Source organism: Macaca fascicularis, chromosome 19, assembly GCF_037993035.2.
Source record: "Macaca fascicularis isolate 582-1 chromosome 19, T2T-MFA8v1.1".
Classification (NCBI taxonomy): Eukaryota; Metazoa; Chordata; class Mammalia; order Primates; family Cercopithecidae; genus Macaca; species Macaca fascicularis.
Window position 1 is genome coordinate 55,103,198 of NC_088393.1, and position 17,094 is coordinate 55,120,291.

Consider the following 17,094-nt stretch of genomic DNA (forward strand, 5'->3'; position numbering starts at 1 on the left):
TAAAATACAAAAAATTAGCCAGGCGTGGTGGCGGGCGCCTGTAGTCCCAGCTACTCCGGAGGCTGAGGCAGGAGAATGGCGTAAACCCGGGAGGCGGAGCTTGCAGTGAGCTGAGATCCGGCCACTGCACTCCAGTCTGGGTGACAGAGTGAAGACTCTGCCTCAAAAAAAAAAAAAAAAAAAAAAAAAAAAAGGGCCAGGCGCGGTGGCTCAAGCCTGTAATCCCAGCACTTTGGGAGGCCGAGACGGGCGGATCACGAGGTCAGGAGATCGAGACCATCCTGGCTAACATCGTGAAACCCCATCTCTACTAAAAATACAAAAACTTAGCCGGGCGAAGTGGCAGGCGCCTGTAGTCCCAGCTACTCGGGAGGCTGAGGCAGGAGAATGGCGTAAACCCAGGAGGCGGAGCCTGCAGTGAGCTGAGATCCGGCCACTGCACTCCAGCCTGGGTGACAGAGCGAGACTCCGTCTCAAAAAAAAAAAAAAAAAAAAAAAAATTTCCATAATACAAGGTTAAGAAAGAAAAAAGAAGTTCCAGCCAGGCGCAGTGGCTCATGCATGTAATCCCAGCACTTTGGGAAGCCAAGGCGGGCGGATCACCTGAGGTCAGGAGTTCGAGACCAGCCTGACCAACATGGTGAAACTCCATCTTTACTAAAAATACAAAAATTAGCTGGGCATGGTGACATGTGCCTGTAGTTCCAGCTACTAGGGAGGCTGAAGCAGGAGAATCACTTGATCCCGGGGAGGCAGAGGTTGCAATGAGCCGAGATCGCACCACTGCACCCCAGCCCAGGCAACAGAGCAAGACTCCGTCTCCAAAAAAAAAAAAAAAATTAGCCAGGCATGGTGGCACACACCTGTAGTCCCAGCTATTTGGGAGACTGAGGCAGGAGAATCACTTGAACCCGGGAGGTCAAGGTTGCAGTGAGCTGAGACTGCACCATTACACTCCAGCCTGGGTGACAGAGTTAGACTTCATCTCAAAAAAAAAAAAAGGAAAAGAAAACAAAAAAGAATTTCCAAGTGGGACAACTCAGCAACGTGAGGAGAGGCTGCAAGGTCCCCAAGCAGTTATTTAATAATTTCCCAGCAGAGAGCTGGAATCTAGGCTTGGGGGCCTCCACACTCCTCACCAAGGCCTAAACTGAGGCTCAGAGACAGGAAGGAATTTGCCCGTGGGGTCACAGCAGGAAGAAGCAGAACTAGAAACTAAGTCCAGTACCGTCGGATGCAAAGACCAGCTCTTAACTTCTACAAATTATCTGACAACTACAAATTACGTCAAAAAGAGTACTTTGCTAAACACGTCAACTGACAAAACAATGCCCATCCTGAAATGTATAGTCGAGTGGGGAAAAATAAGATATGTATACAGACTTCATGAATCAGTATTCCAAGAAATGCCAGAATGAGGCACCAAGACTTTGGGCAAATTCCTTAAACACTCTGTACCCAGTCTCCTTAACTGTGCAGCACAGGCAACCATGGAGTCCCCAGGATGGTGTCATGCGAGAATCCCATGAGGCCATGTAACGCAAGCACTTAGCAGGAACCTCCCTCAGAATAAACAGGAGTAAAATCGACCCAAACGCAAAGACACAAGGTCGACACAGTCCTTCCAATATCAAATGAAGGAAATGGTAGCATTTCAAAAACCTAACCAAAGACATCTAGATAGAGAATAAGGGCTCATGGAAAGACTGAAGGAATTCTGGCAAAAAAAAAAAAAAAAAAAAAAAAGGACTCATTCCAATACTAAGAGAAAACAATATAAATCCCAGGGAGTGAAATTCCAAAGTCCCCTAACATGAAAGGAATGCCTTCGCCCCCAAGTGTGCAGCATCCACTCTGGGGTTTGTACAAGCAGGCAAACCTCTCAGAACAGTTCTGCAAAGCTCCAAACAGGCTGACCACGAAAAAACCCAGCCTGCTAGAGGAAGCTTGTAGAGACAAAGATGCCATTTTCTTTGCCTCAGTATCTATTCTTCCACTCCCACAAACTCTGAAAATTTGCATTCTTGAGCAAAGGTATCTATCCCTCAGAACCAAGTTACTCTTGGCGGAACCTCTGGAATTTGCTTCTCAGCAATGAAGAGTTTTCTAACCACCTTCTCATGCCAACGAAGCTTCAGATGGTTTAAAGCTGCAAAGATCATGGTTTTCATCGGAGGACCGATTTCTATTACTCCAGAGGAGAAAGTCTAACAATTTAACTTATGAACTAAGAGTTCTCCTTGTTTATAATTTTTTATTTATTTACTTTTACACAGGGTCTTGCTCTGTCACTCAGGCTGGAGTGCAGTGGCGTGATCATGGCTCAATGCAGCCTTGACCTCCTGAGCTCAAGCAATCCTCCCCACCTCAGCCTCCCAAGTAGATGGGACTACAAGCATGCGCCACCATGCCCAGCTAATTTTTGTAGCGATGGGGTTTCATGCCGGGCACAATGGCTCATGCCTATAATCTCAGCACTTCAGGAGGACAAGGCAGGCAGATCACTTGAGATCAGGAGTTCAAGACCATCCTGGCCAAAATGGTAAAAACACCATCTCCACTAAAAATACAAAAATTAGCCCGGTGTGATGGCATGCGCCTGTGGTCCCAGCCACTCAGGAGGCTGAGGTACGAGAATCACTTGAACCCAGGAGGCGGAGGCTGCAGTGGGCCAAGACTGTGCCACTGCACTCCAGCCTGGGCATCAGAGCAAGATTTCGTCTTAAAAAATACATAAAAATAAAAATAAACAAACAAATAAGAGATCTGGGCCTAAGACTCTTCAGATTTGTTCATGCATCACCTAAAGAGTTTCTTGGCTTGGTGCAGTGGCTCACGCCTATAATTCTAGCACTTTGGGAGGCCGAGACGGGTGGATCACCTGAGGTCAGGAGTTCAAGACCAGCCTGGCCAACATGGTAAAATCCCATCTCTCCTAAAAATACAAAAATTAGCTGGGGGTGGTGGCGCACACCTGTTATCCCACCTACTCAGGAGGCTGAGGCAGGAGAATCGCTTGAACCCAGAGGCGGAGGTTGCAGTGAGCTGAGATCATGCCATTGCACTCCACCTGGGTGACGGAGTAAGACTCTGTCTAAAAAAATAATAATAATAATTTCTTAACTACAATTATATACATACAACCTATTTGTTAATTTCTAGTCACTTGTGGGTTCCTTAAGGGCAGACAAGAATGAGGTTCACAGTAACCCCATGTTTCCAAGGGCCCAGCATAGGGCCAGGTACAGATTGGGTACATGCTCAGTGCATAGTCTACATGATGTATCAATCTCAGCTTTCATACCCTTTTGGTCAATTTCATCAATAGAAACAGTAACAAATTTCCAAGGAACCTTTTCAGCAACCTGTATCACTTAAAACTCTGACACAAACTCATTTGAGTGTTTATCAAGGGTTTCCAAATAAGCTTGAAAGTGATGGATGCACAGACGGAACAGAGGAGACAGGCCCTGCCTTGGATGCAGCCCGCCTTGTGTGGCACACAGGCTTCAGTTACTGTGATTGCTCTCGTTCCCTGCGGAGTGGCAGGGCCTGCCTGGAATCCCAAGGAAACCTAAGCCCTGATGTCTGTTAGGAAAATGAGGAGGGCAACAATCCAAGCCACCTGCAACAGACTTTTGGCCAAGTGACACTAGTGTCTGGGCCCAGCTCCCTCAGTTAGGCCATAGCAGGGATGTGATGGCCGTGATCCACTTCCACATGGGGACTCAAGAAGTCTCCAGTTACTTCTAATGAATGAAAATCCCTTCCATTTAAGAGGGTTTAAAAGCCTAGGCTTGGGCCTCTACATTCACTGGAAGGAGTGGAACGTAGGGAAGATGGAGCCACAGTAGACTGAGGAAGGAGTAACACCCCCACCCTCTCGAGGGCCAACTTTAATGGAATATCTATATTCCCTCCTCATTCCCTCCCACCACAAAAATAATGACAATGCCTGCCGTGCTGGCATACCAGACAGTGCATACCATACCACGTGGTGGGCAGCAACTTTCTACTCAACTCTGCTGCTGTAGCGTAGAAGCAGCCACTGATGATATAAATGAATGAGTATGGCTGTGTGCCTATAAACTTTACCTACTGGCCAGGCGTGGTGGCTCACACCTGTAATCCCAGAACTTTGGGAGGTCAAGGAGGGTGGATCACTTGAGGTCACGAGTTCAAGACCAGCCTGCCCAACATGGTGAAACCCCGTCTCTCCTAAAAACACAAAAATTAGCCAGGCATGGTGGTGCGCACCTGTAATCCCAGGCTTAGGAGGCTGAAGCAGGAGAATCCCTTGAACCAGGAGGCAAAGGTTGCAGTGAGCCGAGATTGTGCCACCGCACTCCAGCCTGGGTGACAAAGCAAGACTCTTGTCTCAAAACAACACAAACAAACAAACAAACAAAAAAAACTTTACCTACAAAAACAGGCTGGGTGGGCTGGCTTTGGCCCAAGAATTATACCTAGCCTGGATGCAACGGCTTTCACACTTTTTGACACTGAACCACATCTGCTTCTTTGCATTTCTCCCAAACAAAAGCGTCCAGAAGCCACACTTAAATGCATTATGCTTTTCCTTTCCTCTTCCATTTCCTTGCTTTTCCAACACAGGAGAAAAAAATCAATAATTGGACTTCATACCCCACTAGTGGCTATACCCTGCAGTCTGAAAAATACCACACCAGATCCACCACAGTATAATGGTATGTATAGTATAGAGATGGGTCTGAGTACCAGCCGCCCAGGGTTCTAACTCTGCCTGCAGCACGCACTTGCTTCGTGACCTGGGACAACTGACTTCGCCTCTCTGTTTCAGTTTCTCCTCAAAGGGCAGGGGTAAAGGTTAAATGAGCTAACGCATGAGAAGCCCTCAGAAGGGCCCTGGCAGGTAATCTTTGACCTTCAGGTCAATTGCGCACAAATGGTACTGTCACCCCTTTGGAAAGACAAAGACACTGACTTAGGAGATGAACTCAAGAATCACATCCAGTTTGCCTGACTTCCCCAACCATAGCTGTCCATCACCCATCACTGTCAGCAGAGGGCCAATCCCATGTGGAGAGAACACAGCAGCACCCAGGCAGACATGGTGGCTTATACCTGTAATCCCAGCACTCTGGGTGGCTGAGGTGGAAGGATCATTGAAGCTAAGAGTTCCAGGCTGCAGTGAGCTATTAATACTATGAGGTGCCACTGCATTTCATTTCAGCCTGGGTAACAGCAAAACCCTGTCTCAACAAAAGTGAAAAAACAAAGCTTTTGGCTCTGGACTTCACTCTATCCTTTCTGGGATGACTGACAGGCATGACCGGGAACCTGATGGGCCTGCCTGTGATCTAGCCACTGAGCCTAACCTGCAAATTAATTGTTAAGGCATCTGCTTTGCAAGTGGGTATTAGTGAGCTGCAGCAGCAGCAGCAACCCTTTATTGTGGTCAGAAGCTGTAGAAGGTAGGCCAGACACACAGGAAGGGAATACGAGGTCTGGTAAAGGCAGTAACAACCCTAGCCTGACTTTAAATAAAGTCTTCAGGATAGAAGGGTTCTTTGCACACTCAGAAAACTTTTCTGCTCCAAGAAAAGCCAGGGAGGAGCTTAGTTACTGAATGAACGAAACTTTATCTGACTCAGCCAGATCCCAAAGGAGTGAAACATCCTGGAGCTAGATGAGACCTTGCTCATTCCTCTCTGGAGAAAGTAAAGGACTTGCGTGGGGAAACTGACTAGTTTGCAGTGGTGTGAGATTCTAGATCCCTGGCTTCCCAGTTCTCAGAAGCCCTACCAAGACTGCAGCACTAACTCGGATTCTAATTGCAAAAAGATGAACACAGGAGGTACAGTCAGCATAAGCTCCAGACAGTATGACCATTTGAGCATCTATAAAAAGACACTGAGCAAGCAAGCAATGTCTTAAGATGGCTTCCACTTAGTGTCAACCCCAATCGGCTCCCTGTGATTAAACAAGCTGACCAGAACCCTAAGAGGTGAAAGATAAATGCACTTCCTTCAAAAACAGATGCTCTTACTTCTGTTTACACACTGACTGTAACAGTTCTGTTTCAAATTCTTCTCTAGTAGGGAAAGCAGAAAGATTCACTAAATGCTGGCATTGTGTGGGTGTCCCCAAATGCACCCATTTGACCACAAAGACCCTGAGAAGTGGGCATTTTATCCTTGATGCCTACTGCACACTGCCGGGGAGGAGCCAGGCCTGAACAGTTTTATCTGGCTCCAAAGTCCACAGTCTTCCTCCACATCCTGTTGCCACCTCCGACATTCAAAAAGATGTCACCACTTGCCTGACAAACAGGGCACTGAGTCACCTATTCACACAGATGCGAAATGGCAAAAAAATACACACGAGAAAGATTCTTTATACAGACCAGTTTGGTCAGAAGCAGCAAACTATGCTCTCAGCAAATAATCCTGTGTTCTGTTAAGAAAAACAACAGAAAAAGTGACAGGGCACAACTAAATCTAGCACCAACCAAGAGACCACATCTTCATTTTTGTCAACAACTACTAAGAGTCAACCCAACGGGTGATGTGCCAGAAATCTATTTAAAAACTGTCCATCTCACCTCATTACATCACCAGCGAAACCACACACAATGTCTTCAAAACTGCATCTGCATTAACTCCTAAAATCAAAAGTGTCCACGCAGCAAAGACTAGGCCAAGAAACTGGGAAAGTCAAACCCATGAAGTTTGGCTCCCCCTAAACGATTTTTACCTTAACTTATCCCCATGAACTTGACATGCAACCCAGACAAACTGGCAGCTTTTCCATCCTATTAGGTTTTAATTATGAAACTGGCTTCAAACCATGTATTCGGAAAGGAGTCCCTCCACCAATGAGGCTGCTCCTACAGTCCCTGATCTGCTGAATAAATACCAATTGCCAGAAATCTCAGGAGTCATCCTTTTTTCTCAGCTGTGCTGCCAAAGTACAGGTTAAGCGCCTTGCTCAATTCAGCTACTTTGCTTGCTATTCGCTCTGTCACTCAACCTCCTGGCGTGAATCGGACCCAGTTGCTCTGGCACTAGAATTACTGTTTGTGGGGACCAAAATTAGGTTCTCTAGAATCTGGTTTGACTTGATAGCTATCCACGGAGACTTGGAAATAGTTCCATTAGCAATTTTCACCACAGAATATTTACTGTAACTGGATCTGACCTCTATGGAGAGATGTTTCTAGAGGCCTGATAGTCATAAGCCATAAAAATGTAACAAAAAAGGCCGGGCGCGGTGGCTCAAGCCTGTAATCCCAGCACTTTGGGAGGCCGAGGCGGGCGGATCACAAGGTCAGGAGATCGAGACCACAGTGAAACCCCGTCTCTACTAAAAATACAAAAAATTAGCCGGGCGCGGTGGTGGGCGCCTGTAGTCCCAGCTACTCAGGAGGCTGAGGCAGGAGAATGGCGGGAACCCGGGAGGCGGAGCTTGCAGTGAGCCGAGCTCGCGCCACTGCACTCCAGCCTGGGCGACAGCGTGAGACTCCGTCTCAAAAAAAAAAAAAAAAAGTAACAAAAGGAAGTGGATCCTCAGACAGCCATTTCTCTCCCATCATGGAAGAAGGTAAAAGATCTAAGAGCAAGAAGCAGAGGTGGAAGCACCGTTAAATAAAATACTAAGCAAGTCCAACATGCAATAGCTCTACATTCAACTATATAGAAACACAAGAGTCAAAACCGTTCATCTTAAATTTGCCAGGCAGTTGAACAGCCAGGTCCACAGGTACAAAACAATTTTCCCTTGGGATCAGCCTTCCTGGCTGTGGAAAAACCACAGTAGTGGCTAAAATAGCTGGCTCTACTTAGAGAAAACTATGGCTTAAAAAGAAATCAAAAATTTAAATCTTCAGAGCACAACAAAATTGTACCGGGGGGAGAGGACAGGCTGTGAATTACTCCTTTTGGGGAATCACATTTTTTTTTTCTTTTAAAGAGCAAATTTGAGAAGAATTAAAAAAATAAAGGGGCTTTATGACCAGAACATCCATATTTCCATGGTCAAAATCGACTTTTTTCTACTAGGAGACTTTGATTTGCTTTTAAGTTAAATCTCTCACCCAGAGAAAATAAAAATGTAAAAGGTTATAAGTGTATAATAAGATTGGTTGTTAAATCAGGGATTCTGAGTGACACCCTTTTCTTTTTTTTTTTTGCAACATCCATTAATTTGATTTTTAACTAATACTGGTACATCAGTTTGGGGGGAAAAAAAGGCAGTACTGTGACATTTCAAAAACAAAGATTAACCAAATAGTTTTTGACTTAATTACTGGGGCTTCTCGGGATGAGATTCCTTTGAGAACAGAAAACAATAAACCCTTGTGTTGATATGCCTGTGAGTTTTTTAAATGCTTGGGGAAATAGTTTCAAATTCACTGAATGATTGCTAAAAATTTCACTTACAAAAAAAATCTCATTTCCTTAACGTTTCTTTTTAAAAGTCAATTTAAATAAGCAACTTAGTAGCCTTTGGAACTTGGGTCATCAGTCATCCAATTTCTGTTCTCAGCTCCTGGAGAAGGAATTTTATAAAGGATGGGAAACTTCAAATAAATGCAATTCATTTCGGGCTGACCCAGTGCCCTGGATAATGTGTTTGTTCGGTTTGTGCTTCAGACATTTTTTGCAGGATACTGTAGAGTTTGGAGATTTCTTCCTCCCATAACTGATTTTACATACTAAGGATCACCACTCCATGGCAGTTGTGAACATATTAAGAGGAAGAAAACAAGTGGCCTACTGAATTGCAGTTTCCTCATCTACATGTGCGTGACCTTTTTTCCTTTTAAGAAGGAAAAAAAGGAAACGGCTCTTTTGGAGAGGGCCAGGGTTCTCTCTCAAAGTATGTCAGGGATCAAAAGTGGGAAAGAGGGAAAATGCAACTTCAACGTGTTTTGTCTTTTAACGGAACTTATGCTTGTAAAACACATCAGAAGTACGGTGTTTGGTTCTGCAAGTCATTTCTGTTTCTGTTTTTTCCTTGTTACGTGTAGGCCGGGGGGACTGGGGGCTGGAGGAGGTGTTCCCTCCAACATGACTGGGCGTGTAACACGTTTGCATCAACTTTTCACAGTCAGACATGTGCTTTCGAACAAAGGAGCAGTGGAGACGGGCAGAGATGGGGGCTTGACACAGTTTACAGATTTTGTGCTTCAACAGTACTTTACAAATGACTTGCTCAATTTTAACGTCCATCACCACAAGAGACATTGGAGTAAAATGAGAAAATTGGAGCTACTTGAACCAATCTTTTCTGGGGGGCAGGGAGGGAGGGAAACCATTAACTTGAATACATGTATCATAAATCAAATTCAGTAAGCTTGTCTCCTACAAATGGACTTGAAGTATCCACTCTTTTCAGAGATGAAGGCTGGAGACAAAGCAATGGATTGAAATGGAAAGAGGGATGCCAAGAGTCCGAAAACATACGGGCCTTTTATATCGATTTTTGTCATGTTACAGTAACACACTTTTTTTTTTTTTTTGGAGAAAACTGTGTACGTAAAATTTTAAAAATTAAACATTGAAAGGATGTGCAAGTCTAAAAGGGCTCAACAGGGTTAGAATCCTGATTCGAACATATCAACTCACTCTCTCAAGCATCACTTTGGTCTAAAGGCGAGGAGGAAGGCAGGCAGGAAAGGGAGAAAAAGAGGGAGATCATTGAATTACTCAATAAAAGAGGCTACTTACCATCCCAACCCATTGTAAGACATACACTTCTGACATAAGAGAACTCCTTAGAGGTCGAATAAAGCGTGTAAGCACCTTTGAGTAATGCACCTGCCCCCGGAGAGGGGGCCCGGAAGCCCAACAAGGGCTTTGCGAACAGACCTTTGCTAATCTGTTTATTTCCTTGGAGTCGGGCTGCGATGGGCTGCGATTCCCAGGACGATACATTTAATTAGAACAAAACAGAAAAAAACAAATGTTGTAAAAAGCTCACCAAACTGCTGCACTTGTGTCTCTGAATGTGGGTGGCATTTCTTTTAAAAGGCAAAGTATGGTCTGTGAAGGAGAAAGGGGAAAGGGGAGGTGGGAGTAGGGAGAAGGGGCCGTAGACCCTAGCAGGGGAAGCCCTGGCTGAGACCCCCGGCCAAGGGAGGGTCCTCAGCGGCTCCCCAGCCAGGGCTGCGGCGGGGTAGCCATCTGTCCAGCGCGTTCTTTTCCCCTCTCCACCCCCACTCCAAGACTCGCTTTCCTGCCGGCTGAAACCCACCGTCCGTGTCCAAATCTACTCTCCAGCCGCCTCTTCTGCCCCACCAGGAAACAGTGGGCGAACCCTGCACCCCAACTCCTTCTGCTCGAGCAGGGGAAGGAAACGGGGCCCCAACCTCGCCCTGAAACGCGCCGGGCTGACCCCATTATCACCCGCCAGCCAGAGAAGGGCGTGGGGGGGGGGGGCGCCGCGTTTCGCACTTAATAAAGGGAAGGGGGCGCTTCCTTTAACGCCCTGCCAAAGCACAAGGAAATCTCCTTTTCTCTCTCCCGGAAGAGACGGTGCCCCATTTTACCCCGACAGAGGGGGGAACCCCACGAGAAAGCGCGGGACCAACTTCCTCTCCCTACAAGGCAGGGAAACCAAACCTTACCCCCACAAAACAAGGCTGCTAGTCTTCCCTCACGTCACCTACCTACGAAAAGCGAGAGAACCCCTGCCCTTTAACAAAAACACGGGTAAGAATCTTCTCTAAATAAATAGGCAGGGGTTTTCATCAAAAGGGCTGGAGATGCATCTCCCCCACTCCCCAATTCGGCCTTCTAGGGAATAGCTACAAAACACCTCCCGCCAAAAAATAAAAGTGCTATAAAGCACCCACCCAAATGACCCCCCATTACAAGGATGGAGAAGGGACTGCAATGAACCCCCACTTTCTGCCTCCTAAGCTAAGGTACCTATCATCCAAGTAGGGTAGGGTGTGCCTCCCCCAGGAGAAAGGATACTGCCGGGGGCTGGGAGACCCCCAACCCCAAACCCCTAAGAGCGGGGCTGTTGCTCGAGATCCCCCCAAAAAGGGTCCGGAGCCCCTCCCCCATCCCCTTCCCCGAAGCCAGGCGACGAGCAGGCGGGCCCGTGGCTGCCAGCTCCGGGCGTAGGGGCAGCCAAGGACCCCCGTAAGCCTCCGCAGCACCCCCCCCGGCGCCCCCTCCCCAGGGCGGGCGGGCGGGCGCGGGGGGTCCGAGGGGCGCCTCCTCACCTTCCCCTCAGCATGGCGCCCAAAAAAGACAGAGCGAGAGCGAGGGAGAGCGGGCGAACGCCGCGAGGGGGGGGAAACGCATGAGGCCAGGAGAGAAAGCAAGCGAGAAAGAGCGAGCGAGCAAGCGATCGAGAGACACCCACCGACCCCGCCCTTCCTCCTCCTCCTCCTCCTCCGCGGCCCGGCCCAACATGGCGGCCGCCCCCCTTCCTCCTCCTCCTCTTCCTCCCCCCGGGGACGCAGCCCCGGCCCGGCCGGGGGCCTGACCTGTCGTCAGGGAGCGGGAGGCGGTGGTGGAGGAGGTGCGGGGTGGCCGGGCGGGCGTCGGGGGAACACGGAGGAGGCGAAGGCGTTGATGGCGGCGGCGGCGATGGCGACGGCGGCGACTCTGATGGCGGCGGCGGGGGGGTCCCGGGCGCGGCCTCCATAGTTCCTTTGGGGGGGAGGGGATGTTAATGCACGAAAAAGGACTGCTTGGGCGTGGCGGGAGGGGCACACTTAAGCTCGGAGGGCTCCTGATGGGAATGGGGTATATATTTTTTCGGTTTCGGAATCACCTCTGCGCTGACCTCCGCGTAGGCCGCGCGGCCTAGGCCTCGGAGGGCCGCTCGCCGCCTGCTTTCTCCGCAGCCCACCCCTGCGGTCACTCGCTTACTGGCGCGGGGCCCTCATAGGGGCGAGAGCCCCCCCCCCACGCACCCCCGCGGGCCCGGGGGCGGGAGACCCGGGAGACTCGGACACTGGTGGGTGGTTGGGTGTAATTAGCGCGGGCCGCGCGCGATGGAGCAAGCGAAGGGTAAGGGGAGAAGAGGAGAGCCAGCGAAGGGGGTGGAAGGGTTAAAAAGAAAAAAAGGATTGAAGGGAGAGAGGGAACGGGCCGCGGAGACGGGCCGACTGTCTCCCTTGTCTGCCCGCCACTGGTCTCCCGGCTGCCCGGCCCCCGCCGCAATCAGGAATTGACACAAAATGGCGGCTCGGCCCGGACCAGCCTAGAGGCTGAGGCGGGAGGAAGGGTGAGGTGGGAGGGGGAACTGAGAGGCGGAGGCGGAGGCCGCGTCACGTGCGGGAGAGGGGTAGAGACCGCTTGCCTGAGGGCCGGCGGAAAGAACCGAAGGCAAAGGGTGAGTCCGAGGGGAGGCGGAAATAGCCGAAAAGAGCTGAGCAGGAGACAGGAGGCGACGGGGGAGAGCCGAAAAGAGCCGAAGCTGGTGATGGGGTGGGGCTAGAGAGAGCATGAGAAACCTAGGGGAGCCAGAAATAGCCTAAGCCGATTGGGACCGGGGAAGGAGGAGAAATTGAGATGGTCCGGAAAGAGCCGAAGGCGGTGTCTGGGTGGGTGGCAGGAGGTGGAAACAGCCGAAAGAAAAGCAGCCAGGGTAATGCGATTAAGAGAATGAGCTGAACGGGCGGGGCTGGAGCGGCGATTAATTAAGAGAATAAACGACTTTCAGGAATTCGCCCGAGAGCAAGAGGGAAGAACCGAAAATTGCTAGTTTGAAGGAAGGCGGGAAGAGCCGATAGTTTTAGGTGGGAGGATGGGAGGGAAGGAATTCAAGCTACGGAGAGAAAAAAAAAAAATAACCGAAAGCTGGAGGCCAGGTGCCGAGAGTCGGAGGTTTCCGGAGAAGCGATGAAGCCCAGCCAGCCCGGAGGTGACGTCACTCGACAACTCAGTCGATGACGTCATCCTTGCAGGAGAGAGGGGCGGGGCTTGGTAGTCCATCAGGGGAGTTTAAGGACCTGGGGTGTAGGAGGACCCAGAGAAGGCTCACAAATAGCGGAGATAGAAACACTGGCCGGTGTCATAGGCTGTGTACAAACAAAATCTTTTGACTCTCATAACCGTCCTAAAATAAGCTGCTGCAATTCCCATTTGCAGACTGAAGTTAGGTGTTTTAAGTAATTGGTTCAACGTCATAGGATTAGTGCTAAAGAGCACAGCAAGACTTTTTTGTTGTTGTTGTTTTTAAGACACAGTCTCGCTTTGTCGCCCAGACTGGAGTGTAGTGGCGCGATCTCGGCTCACTGCAAGCTCCGCCTCTGGGTTCACGCCATTCTCCTGCCTCAGCCTCCCGAGAAGTTGGGACTACAGGCGCCCGCCACCACGCTCGGCTAATTTTGTGTGTGTGTGTGTGTGTGTGTTTTAGTAGAGACGGGGTTTCACCGTGTTAGCCAGGATGGTTCTCGATTTCTTGACCTCATGACCTTCCCTCCTCGGCCTCCCAAAGTGCTGGGATTACAGGCGAAAGCCACCGCACCCGGCCTTTTTTTTTTTTTTTTTTAAGAGACAGAGTCTTGCTCTGTCGCCCAGACTGCAGTGCTGTGACACGATCATACGTCCCTCTAACCTCGAATCCAGGGATCTTCCTTAAATACTTTTGTTAGCTCTTTCTACAGTGCCAGTCCCTGTGATGGACTGTGGGAACAGTTTCTGTCTTCATGGAACTTAACCGACAATGCCCCGAGAGAAACAGAGTTAAAGAATAAAGGGGGTGGGTGGAGTGTTAGAGGAGAGTCTTGAAATTGCTCTTTAGGCTGGTATATGAAAAAGAAGAGCTGGTTCCAAGCAGAAGAAATACCTTATTTCAGGCGGGGCGATGTTGCTCACGCCTGTACTCCTAGCATTTTGGGAGGCCGAGGCGGGCGGATCGCTCGCTTGAGCTCGGGAGTTGGAGACTAGCCTGACCAACATAGTAAAATCCCTTCTCTCCTAAAAATACAAAAATTAGCAGTACATGATGGCTCACACCTGTAGTCCCAGCTACTTGGGATGTTGAAAAGGGAGAATCGCCTGAGCCGGGGAGGTCGTGAGGCTGCAGTGAGCTGAGATTATACCACTGCACTCCAGCCCGGACGACAGAGTGAGACTCTCGTTTCAAAAAACAAAAAAAAGAAAAGAATACCTTATTTCAGGCCCTGACAAAGCAAAGACCACTTAGATTCCAGGAAGAGAGAAAAACCTCGTCAAGATTGATAAAGCTGGAGACAGAGGCACCATGTGACTTCCTGGTATATTGATCCTACTATTTTTTAAATGTTCCAGCTGGCAGCAGGGCGTGGTGGCACATACCCATAATCCCAACACTTTGGGAGGCCGAGGCTGGCAGATCACTTGAGGTCAGGAGTTTGAGACAGCCTGGCCAACGGGACGAAACCCATACAAAAAATTAGCCAGGCATGGTGTGGCGCGCCTGTAATCCCAGCTACTCGGGAGACTGAGGCAGGAGAATTGCTTGAACCTAGGGGGTAAAGGCTGCAGTGAGCCAAGATGGCACCACTGCACTCCAACCTGGGTGACAGAGCGACACTCCATATCAATAAAAAAATAAATAAATAGAGCCAGGCATGGTGGCTCACGCCTGTAATCCCAGCACTTTGGGAGGCCAAGGTGGGTGCATCACCTGGGGTTGGGAGTTCAAGACCAGCCTGACCAAACCCTGTTTCTACTAAAAAATACAAAATTAGCCCGGCGTGGTGGCGGACGCCTGTAATCCCAGCTAATTGGGAGGCTGAGGCAGGAGAATCGCTTGAACCTGGGAGGCAGAGGTTGCGGTGAGCAGAGATCTCACCATTGCACTCCAGCCTGGGCAACAAAGAGCGAAACTCCATCTCAAAAAAAATAATAGGCCGGGCACGGTGGCTTATGCCTGTAATCCCAGCACTTTGGGGGACCAAGGTGGGCAGATCACAAAGTCAGGAGATCAAGACCATTCTGGCTAACACGGTGAAACTCCGTCTCTACTTAAAATACAAAAAATTAGCCAGGCGTGGTGGCGGGTGCCTGTAGTCCCAGCTACTCAGGAGGCTGAGGCAGGAGAATGGTGTGAACCCAGGAGGCGGAGCTTGCAGTGAGCTGAGCTGGCACCACTGCACTCCAGCCTGGGCGACAGAGCAAGACTCCGTCTCAATAATAATAATAATAATATTAATAAAGTAGGCTCACAACCGTAATCTCAGTACTTTGGGAGGCAGAGGCGGGTGGATCATGAGGTCAGGAGATCAAGACCTTCCTGGCTAACACGGTGAAACCCTGTCTCTACTAAAAATACAAAAAATTAGCCGAGTGTGGTGGCAGTTACCTGCAGTTGCAGCTACTCAGGAGGCTGAGGCAGAAGAATCGCTTGAACCCAGGAAACAGACATTGCAGTGAGCCAAGATCGTGGTGCCACTACACTAGAGCCTGGGTGACAGAGTGAGACTCCGTCTCAGAAAAAAGAAAAGAAAAGAAAAGAAAATTCCTGATAAAATGCTTAAAATAAATTATCAGTGGATGAAACTTGTTTTGAGAAGCTGGTGCTCCCCCTACCATCCCACCTGGTACCCCAGTTGATAGTCAGCTGACTGCCAGCCAAGAACTGTGTTACCTTTATCTTTCTGGATCCAGTCTCAGATCTAATGGTTAGATAATGATTCTCTTCTCCTATAAAATGTCCCTATTAGAGTGAATCTTAATTGGCCTACAAGGGACCTTTTTTCCTTGCATGTAAGATTGTAATAAAGTGTTCACTCATGCTCATAGGTATGTTGTCCAAAAAAGTTTTCTTTAATACACCAAGAACTAATACTGCAGGTTTGTAGGAATGGAAAGGAAGGACACCAAAGTAGCTCACTGTGCGATTATGGATGGTGCCATTCCTTCCTTTACACCTTGATATTTGGACTTCATGTATTGTGTTATGGACAAAAACCACTGATAGAGAACATAGACCACATCTAAGAGGACCGCTATTGTCTTTTCAAGGTACGGTCCTGAAGGGCCCCCATCTCTGAAGTTTCAACAGGGCCATTCTACCATTCTAGATGGTCATCTGCTTTTAAGTAATGGGGAAAACGAAAATCCCACCAAGCAGGAATTCCCTGTACTTCTTCAGTTTTATACTGGAACATTGTGGAACATTGTCTACCAAGCCCTTCTGACACTTCATCTGATTTTTTATTTTTATTTTTATTTATTTTTTTGAGACAGAGTCTCATACTGTCACCCGGGCTGGAGTGCAGTGGTACAATCTCGGCTCACTGCAACCTCTGCCTCCCGGGTTCAAGTGATTCTCCTGCCTCAGCCTCCCGAGTAGCTGGGATTACAGGCGTGTGCCACCATGCCCAACTAATTTTTTATGTTTTTAGTATAGACAGGGTTTCACCATGTTGGCCAGGCTGGTCTAACACTCATGACCTCATGATTCGCTTGCCTCGGCCTCCCAAAGTGCTGGGATTACAGGTGTGAGCCACCATGCCCTGCCTATTTATTTAGTTTTTGAGATAGAGTCTCACTTGTCTCCCAGGCTGGAGTGCAGTGGCGCAATCTCGGCTCACTGTAACCTCTGCCTTCCAGGTTCAAGCGATTCTGCTGCCTCAGCCTCCCGAGTAGCTGGGACCACAGGCACGCACAACACCTGGCTAATTTTTTTTTTTTTTTTTGAGACTGAGTTTTGCTGTTGTTTTCCAGGCTGGGAGTGCAATGGCTCAATCTCAGCTCACTGCAACCTCCGCCTCCCCCGCCCAGGTTCAGGTGATTCTCCTGCCTCAGCCTCCCCAGTAACTGGGATTACAGGTGCCCGCCACCAAACCCAGCTAATTTTTTTTTAAATTATTTTTAGTACAGATGAGGTTTCACCATGTTGGCCAGGCTAATTTTGAACTCCTGACCTCAGGTGATCCAACCACCTCGGCCTCCCAAAGTGCCAGGATTACAGGTATGAGCCACCATGCCTGGCCTATTTATTTATTTATTTATTTTGAGACGGAGTCTTGCTGTGTCTCCCAGGCTGGAGTGCAGTGGTGCAATCTCGGCTCACTGCCACCTCTGCCTCCCTGGTTCCAGCGATTCTCCTGCTTCAGCCTCCCATGACTTTTTTTTTTGTTTTTTAATTTTATTTATT

At 48.8% G+C, this 17,094-nt stretch overlaps 1 protein-coding gene across 9 annotated transcripts in view; it reads right to left on the reverse strand.

Annotated features, from left to right (window-relative positions):
- Positions 1-12,854, reverse strand: part of ZC3H4 (zinc finger CCCH-type containing 4) — a 52,813-nt gene extending 39,959 nt beyond the window's left edge. For 2 of the 9 annotated variants that reach the window (XM_045380179.3, XM_005589676.5), the window contains exons 1-2: positions 11,773-11,860; positions 11,483-11,648 (exon numbers count right to left, since the gene is read on the reverse strand). In XM_045380179.3, the coding sequence (XP_045236114.2) occupies positions 11,483-11,643 (161 nt within the window). In that variant the 5' untranslated portion in view covers positions 11,644-11,648; positions 11,773-11,860. Of the gene's footprint in view, positions 1-9,710; positions 9,898-9,963; positions 10,026-10,236; positions 10,611-11,215; positions 11,659-11,772; positions 11,861-12,797 lie in introns of those variants that run through there. The other 7 variants (XM_045380177.2, XM_065535662.1, XM_005589679.4 and 4 more) reach the window with 7 other exon arrangements.
- Positions 12,855-17,094: the final 4,240 nt, after the last annotated feature.